This window comes from Lontra canadensis, unplaced genomic scaffold (genome assembly GCF_010015895.1).
Source record: "Lontra canadensis isolate GAN:19392208 unplaced genomic scaffold, GSC_riverotter_1.0 scaffold55, whole genome shotgun sequence".
Taxonomy (NCBI): domain Eukaryota; kingdom Metazoa; phylum Chordata; class Mammalia; order Carnivora; family Mustelidae; genus Lontra; species Lontra canadensis.
In genome coordinates, this window is record NW_022631049.1 from 3715128 (window position 1) to 3727836 (window position 12709).

The window sequence follows — 12709 nt, forward strand, 5'->3', positions numbered from 1 at the left end:
GCAAGCCTCCTCCTCCCGCCAGCGGCTGGGGGTGCGGAGGCTTTACATGGGGAAAGCCACACCTAAACACCCAACCCCTGGTCTCCACCAGAGCAGACGGAGGACAGGGGTGGGAGTCCTCAAGGTGGGACGCTGGGACCTGGGAAAGCTGGGTCAGACACTCAAAACCCAGAGAGGCCTGCCTACTCCAGAGAAAGAAAATGTAGAAGATCCAGGGTGGGCCAACACCAGGGTCCCATTCCAGGAAAAGGGTACAGAAGGATCCCAGGGCAAGGGCCATGGCTTATTCATCTCTGGGACTCTTGTGACAGAGTCCAGCACACAGTAGTGGCCTGACAGGTATTTGTCCACTGCAGAAGATGAAGCTGAAGGGGCCAGGGTGCTGACCTGGCAGTCCCACCCCGCTCTGGCAGGCCAGTTCTCTTCACCCACGGGCCTTACCTTCATTCCTGCTGCTCCGGCTGCACCTGCCACGGCCAGGTCCCAGAACACAGGCAAGGGGGCGGGGAGAACAGATCGGTAAGCAGGAGAAGAGCCTCTTTTCAGAGACCAGGAGCCCCCCAAGGAAGGCTGCCCTGATGGCCCTATATCCAGAACCCACACCTGGTCTCCTGGGCTTTCAAAGGAATGACTGCCAGAGCAGAGGTCCTGGGGGAAGAGCCAGCACAGGTCTGTGTCCATCAAGGACTGTCACCCAAGGACAGGGTACTAGAAATATGCAGGAAGGCGAGCTCAGCCCCTTCACCAGACAGCAAGGGGTGAGGCCCACCTCCAGAGAGGAAGAGAGGCAGGGACCCTTCCAAACTGTCCTCAATACCCAGAAGGTTACCTGTGTCACCTCCCTGCCCCGACCCTAGAGCCTGGCAGGAATGGCTGGCCACACTCACACTCACCTTTCTCACTGAGTTGCCTCAGCAGGTGTCTGGTTGGCTCTGAGAAGGAAAGTGAATGGACAGTCAGTGCAGGCCTGGAAACAGCTGTGTCTGGCCCTGGTCCCATGCTCACAGCCACACCGCCACCAGCAGCTCAAAGTCCACTCCAGCCTGGGCACCCCCTCCCTCCTACCTACCCCCGCAGGGAGACAGGGCCCGGGCCATCTCCATCCAGCACCAGAGACCTGCTCCATGACTGCCACCCACCCAGGAACAGCCCCACCCACAATCCCTGCATCAGTGCATCTCACCCAGGGCCCCAGGTTCTGGAGCTGCAGTCCCAAGCTGCCTCCTTCAGACTGACTAGCCGCATCCTCGGAGATCTGAGCTCTACCTCAAGCGCCACCCTCCCTGCAACAAGCTCCTGAGCACAACAGCTACACCCAAGGCCAAGCCCCCTTGCAGCAGCCCGGCTAGAAAGCAGAGGTCGCACCCGACTTCCTACGGCCATTAAGGCCTGACTCCACGAAGCCTCGCTGCCTGCTGGGGAGTGTGGCCCGGAGGAACGAGGGCTGACCAGGCTCTGGGAACAAGATACAAAACACACCCATTAGGCTGATGGTGTCACCAATTTGTATCCCAGCCTTTTTGGAAACAGACCTGAGAGAGGCAGGTAGGAGAGGACATGTGTCCACGGACCTCTCCACAGAGCCGTGACCTTACCCCACAAGGTTCTTGCCCAGCTGGTGTTAACTGGGAAGCCCACGGTACACTCAGAAGCCAAGGAAAATCTTACAGGGGAGCGCACTGCACAGGTTTCTTCTACTGAAACGCGTGGACCCATGCACACCATCTTCACAACCTAAGTACGCTGCGAATCTGAGAGCTTTTAAAGTGAGAAACACAAAATGCCCTACTCGTCCATCTTAAAACTTGTAATCAAGACTACTTAACAAGTGACAAGTAGCTAGGGCACCTGGGTGGCTCAGTCATTAAGCGTCTGTCTGCCTTTGGCTCGGGTCATCCTAGCGTCCTGGGATCAAACCCCGCATCAGGTTCCCTGCTCCGTGGGAAGCCTGCTTCTCCCTCTCCCGCTTCCCCTGCTTGTATTCCCTCTCTCACTGTCTCTCTCTCTGTCAAATAAATAAAATCCTTTAAAAAAAAAAAAAAAGTGACAAGCAGTGACAGCAGCACCTTAATTATCTAGAGCATACCACTCTGCCCATCTCAGCTCTCTGGGAAGAAGAGGCCCGGAGGCAGAGCAGGGGACTCCAAGCTGTCACTGCAGGGCTTACAAGGGGCCCCATCTCCCTCTCAGCAACTTGATGGCCTTTTTTTTTAACTTTCTTTTTAAAAATAATCACGGGGCTCCTGGGTGGCTCAGTGGGTTGAAGCCTCTGCCTTCTGCTCAGGTCATGGTCTCAGGATCCTGGAATCGAGCCCCGCGTCAGGCTCTCTGCTCAGCGGGGAGCCTGCTTCCTCCTCTCTCTGCCTTCCTCTCTACTTGTGATCGCTGTCTATGAAATAAATAAATAAATATCTTTTTTAAAATAAATAAATAAATAAAAATAATCTCTAAACCCAACATGGTACTTGAACTCATGACCCCAAGATCAAGAGTTGCATGCTCCTCTGACTGAGCCAGTGAGGCACCCCTTGCTGGCCGGTCCTTACCCGCACTTCTCACAAATTCAATCGACTGCTTTCAAACAAGCAGGGAGAAGAGCCGCTCCAGGCAAGGACACTGTGACAGACAAGAACCAACGCTGCCAGGTAAGGCGGGGAGGGGGACAGCTTCCGGGTAAGGGGGGGAGACACCTGCCGGGTAAGGGTGATACCACACCTTGGGTGCGTGGCCGCCATGGTGACCCCCAGCCCCAGCGCACACACCCAATGGATGCTGTCACCCTGGTGCCAGAAAAGGAAAAGTTCCACAGTGGTTGGCATCCTCTACCTTAAGAAGCTGCAGAGGATGAAGCATGTTTTAGAGAGACGTTTGTTTCATAATGGTTAAGACTAAAGTACGAAAACAAGCAGGCAGAACCCGACTCATTCACAGGCTAAAATCTTAGTTCAGCAGAAACTGAGCTCTGAAACAGCTCACTGCCTGCGTGCCATGAGAGCCACGGAGTGGACGCTGATGTCATGACAGGCGGCACTGCAGTTCCTACCACCACCAGCAGCTCTTCCACATGCCAGAAGCTTCCAATGCAAAGCCACATGACAAGGCAGAGGGGAATGATAGAAAGACAGGAAGAGCATCTCAGAAGAAAGGAAAATGAAAAGTGCCAGAAAACTATAAAGTAATACCCCCAGTGGGGGGCTTTTCACACACGGTGTCGTAAAATGTTTGCGACCATCACAAATCTGCCTAGGGTTCAAGATCCACTGGGGGTAATACCAAACAAAACAAAATTACAAAAGCTTTCCAGAGACCACTTGGCGCTATCTTCCAGAACACGACACAATCCCCAGAGTTGCTCAGGGGACCCATGGGTCACAGCCAAACCCAATGCACCATGGAGATCCACGCCAGGACAGTGCGCCAGTCATTCCCGGATCTTCTCTCCAGGGGCCTCTGAGACACTTCTCATTCCAACTCCCACCTCATCTGTGTTCACCAGGTGCCCAGCGGAAGCTAAATCTGTCCCTAGGCCTCGGACTGAAGAGCGGAGTACAGACAGACAGACACAGAAAACACACAGCCTTATCACCCCCAGAGCTAAGAATAAAAGCAAGGTTTTCTCTTCTTCAACAGACAATTCATTCCAATAAATCCAAGTACACAGTAGCAAGCCCAGTCATGGAAGAAAACCCAGCAGAGGAAAATGGAACTTTTCTCTGAGACCCAAAGTAAATATTTCCTGTCTGGATTTGGTGCCACTTGACGTCTAACTCATTTTTCCCCACGTCCTGCATTTGCTCTGCTCCAGAACTGGGCTGGGGATCCCCCATGACATCTGAGCGTCGCTCCTGGCTCAGTCCCAGGATTCTGAGTGACAAAGGAGCAAAGTTTTGATTCCAGGAAGGCTAAGAAAGAGCACGGAGGCCTGAGTGAACAAGCATTCCCAGGGCCCTGGAAAAGGTGGGCTGCCCAGCCCTGGTGGGCAAGAAGGGCCTGGAAGAAAGTGCCTGGTGGAGGGTAGCACAAGCACGGGGACAGGACGTGCCACGTGGGCCTGGCGATCCTCTCTCCTGCCCTTCCCCAGGATGTCCATGGAGGAGAGAGCCAGCTCCAAATGCTGCTGCAGACAGTCCCCCTCCTGGTCAAGAGTCCTGTGAGGAAGCCGCTCTGCCCACAGTGCCCTTCCCTTACCAGACTGTCGGCGCCCCTGTCGCGCGTGGGTGGACACCTCGTCCTGGGAAGACCAGGCCTTCTTCAGCCGCTCTGGGCTGCAGCGGTACCGACTGGGATCTGCACACGAGACGGACAATCAGCCTGGGCCTGGACTCTGACCACACCTGACCACACCTTTCCTGCCTGCCCCAGCTCCAGGGGCCAGAAGATCCAGAGCTCCCTCCTCTTCCATCTTCCATTCAGAAATGGTAGGCAGTGGGAGTCCCACTGGCCAGCCAAGACTACGCCCCTGGTCTTGCAGTAGACCCCTAGCCCTTGACAGGAAGAGCTTCCCCATTCTCCCTGCTCCCTGGAACGGAAGTCTCAGGCAGAGCTTCCCATGGATCTAGAGATATGCCAAGTAGGGAGAAAGCAGGCAGAAAGGGTACACTTACAGTAGGAATCCATTTCCAAGATGGCTTCCTTGGCCTAGAAGGGAAAGGAAACACACCCAGTTACTACGTTCTACATTCATGCCTCTCTTGGCCCACCAACTTGCTCTTGCTGCACTGGGACACCCCCCAGGGCTGTGCCGAAGCCCACGGCACCCAGTGCACTGACCCCCGGTATCCAGTGAAGCCAACATCTTCCAGGAATGAGGCACTGGTGGAACCCCAGAGCTGGCTGAGGAACACCCTCTCCCTGCACCCCATCAAGGGGTAGGTGGGGCACCCCGGGAACTCACCTTCTGCGGGATGGTGGTGTGGTGGTTCTCCAGGATGAGCCTCTTAATGTGGTGAGTCCAGCTCCGTTTCTCCTCTGCTGTTTTGGCCTGAAAAGACCCACGGGAGAGGGAGCCAGGGTTACAACCACAAGCCTGAAGCCATCCGCCATGGGTCAGGCTTCCGTCAGGGGGGCCAAGGCAGAAAGACGGCCTATGCTGGGACCTGTGAGGTTACCTGGACTCTTCCACAAAAACCCAAGAGATGCCCACAGGGATCCCCACCTTACAGAGGGAGACCAGGAGGCCCCACACATCTATGCGAGCCGAGGTGGTGGGTGTGTCCCCAGCCCGAGCCCCCCTGGCCCGGCCCTCACCTGGATGTTGTACTGCTGCTTGCTGTGCTTGTAGTGGGTGACAGTGAAGCACAGGGAGTCTCTGGTGCTTTCGATCAGCATCAGGGAGGAGCACTGGGGCAGAGGGAGAGCACAGTCAAGCACAGGAAGGGGCAGGGGCTGACCTGGGGTCCCAGCCCCTTGAGACCACCCAGGCAGGCAGGGAGAGTAATCTCAGAAGGACGGGGCTGCATCCACTCCAACCCAGGGCCAATGGGGGGGTCAAGAAACGGAGCCTGCGTGCGCCTGACAGACTCGGACATTACAGCTCGAGACTCTTGATCCCAGGGGTGTGGTCTGAACCTCATATTGAGTGGAGAGATTACTTAAAAATAAAATCTTTTTTTTTTTTATAAAAAGGAAAGAATGGAGCCTAGCCCACTGCAAGGGGGTAAAGGGTAAGAGGGCCAAGGGACAGAGGCCATGAGAGCAGCCTGGTTACCGGGATATGACCCTTGTAGACAAAGTGATCGCCCCGCTTCTTGGTGATGAGCAGCGCTTTGTCAAAGAGGAAGAAGGTCCTCTCGTTGCGCACGCGGTGCACGCGGAACGTGCCCTCCAGGACGAGCTCCCCGTAGATGGTCAGGTCTGGCCCCTTCCAGTTGATGAGCAGCGACTGAATCTCCTAGAGCAGAGAAGCCCCGACCCCCGAGTCAGGCTGCTCATGACCCTCCAGGGGCAACACAGAGCCCCAGAAACTCCTACAGACACAGCCACCCGGCACACGCAGCCACAGGCACCCCTCCTCCCCACCAAGCCCACCGAGCCAGGAAGCCTGCCCTCGGCACCCCCCAGCCTGCCAGTCCCTCTGGCGACCAGCCCCCGAGCACCTGGAGCCGGACCGCGTGCTCGTGTCTCCTCTTCATGTCATTGATGTACCAAGCCACACAGGTCATGGTGTCGATGGCGTCCTCCACCACCTCGAAGCCATCCTCTTCTTCATCAAAATGTTTGGCGATTTCCTGCGCGGAAGACAGGCACGTAGGCAGCCCAGGCTCAGGCCTGCATCCCCCCGACCCCACGTGCCCACCCGCCCCCCGCGGTGTGAAGACCGCCCGGCTACCTGCAGCAGCAGGTGGTACTTGAGGATGCGCTGCACAGGCTTCAGCAAGTAGGAGCCCAGGGGCAGAGAGTGCTGGAGGAGCTCCTGCCGCTCCCGAAAGAACTTGGCCTGCTGCTTGTCCCGCATGCACTCGGTCAGGGCGGCCACTGAGCTGGGAGTGCGGGGGAAGCGGCCGTCACCACCTGGGAAGGCCTGCATGGGGATGTGGGGTGCCCCAGGCCCACAGAATAACTCCGCCTCCCCTCTCCACCCCAATTACTCACTTGGGGTAGTTGTTGCAATACTGCGTGTAGATATCAAACTCTTGACTCTAAGAGGAGACCAAACAAAGATGGTGATTTCTGGGAGCCTCCCATTGACTCTAAACCTGAGTATAGCAAAGACATGGCCCTGACCCCCCCACACACACACACCCCCATGAGCACACTCTGCCCCCTATTCCCTAAACACCTGCAGACCCATCCTGGGACCCATCTGTCTGGGCCACCTCATTCATCTAGCAGCCGCTGGCTCTAGGCAAGAATGCCCTTCCCATTTGAGGCAGGGCACCTTGCACTTCCCCTGGACAGAGGCCTCCAGGACTCACACACCCTCTTAAGCTGGGCACTGTTGTGCCTCAGAGCCCCCAGCAAGGCAGGACAAGAGGCAAGGACCCAGCAGCCCCTCTCACCCTTTCCACAAAGCAGCTGGCCACAGCCACAGGGTCACTGTTGCAGCTGTCCAGGTCTCGGAGTAGCTGGCTGCGGGACAGAAGAGCGCTCATCAGACCCCGGACGGCGCACAGCCTCCACTGCTTCCCACATGCCCCTCCCCGGCCTCCCCGGTGCCCAGATACACAGCCAGCCCCCGGTGTCATGCCAAAGAGTCGGGGCGTCCATCCTCAGAGTGAGCCCCGCCCAGGCCAGCAACCACACAAAGTATCAGGCACTGTCGCAAAGATGGGGAGCAAAGGTCCCCCACATGCTCAGCAAGCAAGAAAGAGAGGGGACACCAGTACCCACCTCAGGAGGGGAGACAGCTCCTCTGCAGGCAGAAGGAGTCAAACACACAAAGGCAGAGATTAAAGGGAGAGTGAGAGAGAGAGGGGACTCCCAAAGTAACCAAAGGCTCCCAGTTCAAAAGGATGCAGGAAAGAGAGAGAAAGAGGGTGAATCCCAGTATCACTGGAATTTAGATGGGGCACTAGGGGAAACCCTAAACACACTGTTCCCCTGATGCCTCCCTGTCGACCCACCACTGGCCAGCCCAAGTCACCCCGTGCCTGCCCTCCCGGACTCTGCAGCCGGGCCAGCAGAAAGCCCCTCTGACCCCCATGAAAGGGCCAAGGGTAAGGTTCCTCCTGTCTACAGATGCTGTCCCCTCAGCCCCTGCCCCTCCCAACCAGGGTCCCTTCCCTGGGGAATCTATGGGTCCAGGCAGCACACGCCAGAGCCTCGAGGAAGCACTATGCCCTGAAGAAGCCCCTCACCGGACCACGCTCAGCCTCCCCCATCACATTCTGTCTGGCCTGTCATTCTCCTAATGGGTCAGATCACCCTCAGGGAGACCTGACTTTCCATGGGGTCAGCAGGAAGGTGAGGAAGATATGAAGAGATGTGCAAGTGGGGGTAAAGATGCAAGAGACAGAGGGGCCACAAAGGTACAGAGGAAAGAGCATCATCACATGCCAGAGGACAGCAGTTGCCCGAGGGGGCACATGTCCCACATGCCCTCTCCCACAGGGAGCTAACTAACCCACTGTACAGGGATGGACCACCATCACCCACCCTAGCGATCAAGCTCCAGGCCCCCATGTCATAGCCCAGGAGACTACAGACATCCAGGGCTCCTCCTCGGGCCTCCAGGCCCACATGGGCCTCACAGGCAGAACATGGTGTGTGTTAGGCTCATTCCATACCTGTTCAGCGCATAAATGTTTTCTATGTTCCCAAAGAGGGCGCTGACTTGTTCCGGTTTCAGCAGCCCAGGTGTGTCGATGATCTTCAAGAGGTAGTCCTGTGTGGAGGGAGGCATCAGAACCCAGCCCACCCCGGCGCAGTCCTGTCCGCAACAGCCACACCTAGTTCTGTCCTCCATTGACAACAGTGAGACTTCACAGACACTGCCCACTGTACTGGGCTGGACAGCTCTCCCTCCAAAATCAATATCCATTCGGAACCTCAGAAGGCCACCTGATTTGGAAATAGGGTCTCTGCAGATATAATCAGTCAAGGATCTCAGGACAAGAGAATACTGGATTTAGGGTGGGCCCTCAATCCTATGACAGGTATCCTTATAAGAGGAAAGGACACAGATGACACGGAGAAGGCAGCAATGGGAAGATGGAGGCAGAGGTCAGGACAGAGCATCTACAGGCCAAGGAAAGCCAGATATTGGCAGCAACCATCTGGTAGAAGCCAGGAGAGAGGCATGGATGCATTCTCCCCTCAGACCTTCCAGAAGGACCCAATCCTGCCAACATCTTGATTTCCAACTTCTGGCTTCCTAAACCAACACAGAAGAAACCTCTGCGTTTTAGCCCCAAGCTTGTGCTAATTTGTTACAGTGGAAACAAACACGCCTCTCTCACTAAGAGCAGAGGGCTTCCTCGGCGGCAGCCACCCAGCCACCTGCCCAGGCCCCGCAGGGTGAAGCACACTGTGCTGGCCCCGCAAGGCGGGTGCATCTTCATCTCAGAGAGGAAACTGAGGCTCAGGCCTCACACAGTGCCTGAGACCCCGCAGCCAGGAAACAGCAGGGCAGGGATCCGGGCACAGATGGGCACCATCCGGGCCAGTTTCCTCCCTGGGTTCCAGGTCTATGAGCACAGTGGTCCCTGCCCCTCCCCACCAACCTAGGGTCTGCAGGAGGTCCTGGCCCCAGCTCCTCATTGGACCCAAAGTCGCGAAGCAGCACGAGCAGTCTGAGGTTACCCACCACCGGCTGCCCTGGAGCAGGGACATGAGATCTCCCCACTGCTCCAAGGGAAGGCGGCTTCTTCTGACACAGCTGTCAGGGAGAACTCTCCCTCCAGGGGTGGAAGCGGGCTCCCAAGCGAGGTGGGCCACCCAGAGCAGGAGGCCAGCCCCACGGCGGCCTCGGCACCGCAGCCACAGACATGGAGGGCCTCACCTCCACGATGCTGCGCAGGTCCTGCACGTACATCCGCTCCGTCTCCACGATCTCCCGCACCACACGGCCCAGGTAGCTGAGCTTGTGCACCGGGGCGGCCGGGGCCCGTCCGCCGAATGGGGACAGAGGCCCCCTCCCGCTCAACCAGCTGCTGGAGCTGGTGTTGCCGTTGGGGGGATGCCGGCCGCGCGGGGAGCCTGCCCCATTCTCGGCCGATGCCCCGGAGCCACTGGGCTCCTCCATGGCCCCGCGGCTGTCACGGGAGGAGCCCGATGAGGACGTGCTCGAGGTCAGGCTCACCGGTCGTTCCTGGCTGCCATCCTGGCAGAGGGAGGCAGAGACGGGCATCCTGGCATCGCTGCCTGGTGAGGGCACTCCAGGGAGGTTCTGGGCAGAACAGACAAAGAATTAGATCTCAGAATCATCACAGAAACAGAAAGTAAAACGGTGGCTGCTGGGGGAGGAGGGAATGGGGAGTTTGTATTTAACGGGTACAGAGTTTCCATTTTGCAAGATAAGAGAAGTCCAGGACGATGGTAGTGATAGGGGAGCAACGATGTGAATGTACATAATGCCACTGAACCACCATACACTTAAAAATGGTTAAAACTGGGGCGCCTGGGTGGCTCAGTGGGTTAAGCCGCTGCCTTCGGCTCAGGTCATGATCTCAGGGTCCTGGGATCAAGTCCCGCATCGGGCTCTCTGCTCAGCAGGGAGCCTGCTTCCCCCCGCCCTTCCTCTCTCTCTGCCTGCCTCTCTGCCTACTTGTGATCTCTCTCTGTCAAATAAATAAATAAAAAATCTTTAAAAAAAAAAAAAATGGTTAAAACAGAAATTTTATGTTTGTGTATTTCACCACAGTTTTAAACACAACAGCTGTGAATGCTGAGAAAGTCCCTTCCGTTGGACTCCACAAGTATGCACAAGGACGCCCAAGTTATATCCCTTCCTGACTCCAACAGCTCTGGCATTCCCAGGAAGAAAGGGTGCCCGCATCCAAGGATAATAAAGAGCTCAGAAACCCAAGCCCCAGGAGAACAGAGAGGACATCTCCACCAGAGCAGCCATCGGGGTGCCTTCGGACGAAACCCGAAGGCCAGCCCCGCTGCTCTGGCAAAGTAGTCAGCCTCTCAGAACCTACACTGGGGCCCTGTCCGCGGGGATGCAGTGACCCGCCACAGCAACCGGTCTCAGCGTGGTGCCCAGCATGGGGCAGGGGCTCCATAAACCATCGAGACAGTGATGATAACAACTGTCAAAAAGCACTTCCTAAGTGCTCACTTGTCGGGGCCTGTGCTGGGGTCACCAGCAGGGACAGCAGAAGACTCTGCTCCTAGGATCTAGGAGGACACACATGCCAGAGAGTAAAATTCTCCTCAGGATTATGCCATCTCCGGGGGCACCAGCAGCTGCACCACGAACAGAAACCTTCTAGATACTGACAGGGGAGGCAGAGGAGAGAGTCCAAAGGCTCCCGACCCTCAGCACCTGGTATAGGCCCTGACTCACCCCATCTCCCAACGCACAGGAAATGTCCCAGGGCTGAGCCACTGATGAGTTTCTCTAAACTCCCTTTAGCACAGTGAGGTCAGGTAGCACAGGAGGCAGGAAACTGCTCCCAGGTAAGGCAAACACAGACTCAGGTGGACTTTAGTCCCTGAGCAGATGGGGCTGTTCACAGGTAGGCCCACCTGGAAAACCCTGAAGCAGTAAGTCCAGGAGGGGCTAAGGCCTCAGGGAAGGACAGGAACACTGGACCCCCAACTCCAAGGGACCACGGCTCACAACACCACTTTCCAGAATGTGTATCTCATTGCTGTTTGCACAAGGAACAGAGTTCCAGAGTATCACCCTCACTTGCACTGCCCCAAAGCCTTCCACCCCTAGTTCCAGGGCTCAGAAATTGCTAGACCACAGGCTAGAGCTACAAGAAGGATCTAGGTGCCATCACCCCAGGAATTTTGAATTTCCCCCCTGCTTTTCTGTGCCTCTGCCCAAACCTGGAACCAGCGCCCTGGCTGTGCCAACACCCCTGGGCCCTGAGTCCCAGCTTTTGCAAATATTCTCTCTGCCTGGACATTACCCCCAAGTCCCCACGCACCACACCCCCCACCCCATCTATCCCAAGCCATACTCGCCCCCAACCCCTGTCACTTATGCCCAATCCTTAGGTTTTAGATTAGAAGCCAATCCCCAGAAACCAAACCTGGACGCCCCCTTCTACATACTCTTACAGCACCCCAGCATTACCCCTACCACTCCCTCTGTGACTGTGACTAGTTTGACATCCCCTGCCCTAGACTGTAAGTGACCCACGCTCAGGGGCCGTAGCAGTGATCGGGCAAATAGACGATGGCAAACAAACTGGCACCTCTACTGAGCTCAAGTCAAGAGGCTAGCAGGACCCACTCGAGCTCAGCACCCCGCCAAGCTCAGCACCCCACCCCCGCAGCTCTGGGTGTGGCCACAGTGACCTCCAGGAGCTTCTCCAGCAGCAGATAAGGACACAAGGGGTGGCACTAAAGCCAATCCTGCCTTCATCCTCCCTTCCAGGCACAACAAAGGAGAATTAACAGGCTCATCTTGGTGAAACCCTGAGCATCTCAGACGAGAGCCCCTTGGGAAATGTAGCACTATTGCTGTTCCCTCCCTCCTCAAAAGAGCCTTTAAAATTAACCAGCTGGGCCTTTCTACAGCACCAGCCCACAGGGTAAAGCTCTGTCATTTCAGCACAAAGAACGACAAAGATCCAAACTCCACCCAAGTCCTTAACCCCCAGGGCCATGGGACTCTGGAGTCCTTCAAAGCCTGCTACAGTCATCCCTCCCAACCCCCCACCCGCCGGCTGTCCCGTCCCTGCCCCCCCACACACAGCTGTCAGTTGCAGCTGGAACAATGGGGCAGAAACTTAAGACCTAAGGCCTTTCCCAGATCAAACCTGGGGTCAGTCAGCCCCTATGGGGATGCTAAGTCCCAGATGGATTTCACAGCTGGCCAAGTCAGTTTTAAAAAAAACCCTCACCACTCCCCCTACATTCTCAGGGGGGCCTTCTGAGGGTCACTCTTCAGGGACGCCCATTGCCCTCTGACTCCTGTAACAAAACGAGAGCATCTCTTCTCCTTGGAGAAATCTCCTCTGGTGGAATGCAGCCATCTCCCTGCAAAGCAAGCTCACGACGTCAAAGGAGCACCCTTGCCAGCAGCATCCCCCCCATGCCCAGCAGCAGCCCCCTCTGTGCCCAGCAGCCCCCACCTCATGCCCAGCAGCCC

General features: G+C 56.6%; 1 protein-coding gene across 14 annotated transcripts in view; it reads right to left on the bottom strand.

Annotated features, from left to right (window-relative positions):
* Nucleotides 1-12709, bottom strand: part of PLEKHG3 (pleckstrin homology and RhoGEF domain containing G3) — a 41624-nt gene that overhangs the window by 6173 nt on the left and 22742 nt on the right. For 4 of the 14 annotated variants that reach the window (XM_032875198.1, XM_032875189.1, XM_032875193.1 and 1 more), the window contains exons 2-15: nt 9440-9826; nt 8226-8323; nt 6999-7068; nt 6592-6638; nt 6329-6479; nt 6096-6227; nt 5708-5890; nt 5248-5340; nt 4895-4981; nt 4605-4638; nt 4189-4287; nt 1366-1455; nt 894-932; nt 442-470 (exon numbers count right to left, since the gene is read on the bottom strand). In XM_032875198.1, the coding sequence (XP_032731089.1) occupies nt 442-470; nt 894-932; nt 1366-1455; nt 4189-4287; nt 4605-4638; nt 4895-4981; nt 5248-5340; nt 5708-5890; nt 6096-6227; nt 6329-6479; nt 6592-6638; nt 6999-7068; nt 8226-8323; nt 9440-9787 (1500 nt within the window). In that variant the 5' untranslated portion in view covers nt 9788-9826. Of the gene's footprint in view, nt 1-441; nt 471-893; nt 933-1365; nt 1456-4188; nt 4288-4604; nt 4639-4894; nt 4982-5247; nt 5341-5707; nt 5891-6095; nt 6228-6328; nt 6480-6591; nt 6639-6998; nt 7069-8225; nt 8324-9439; nt 9827-12709 lie in introns of those variants that run through there. The other 10 variants (XM_032875192.1, XM_032875196.1, XM_032875201.1 and 7 more) reach the window with 5 other exon arrangements.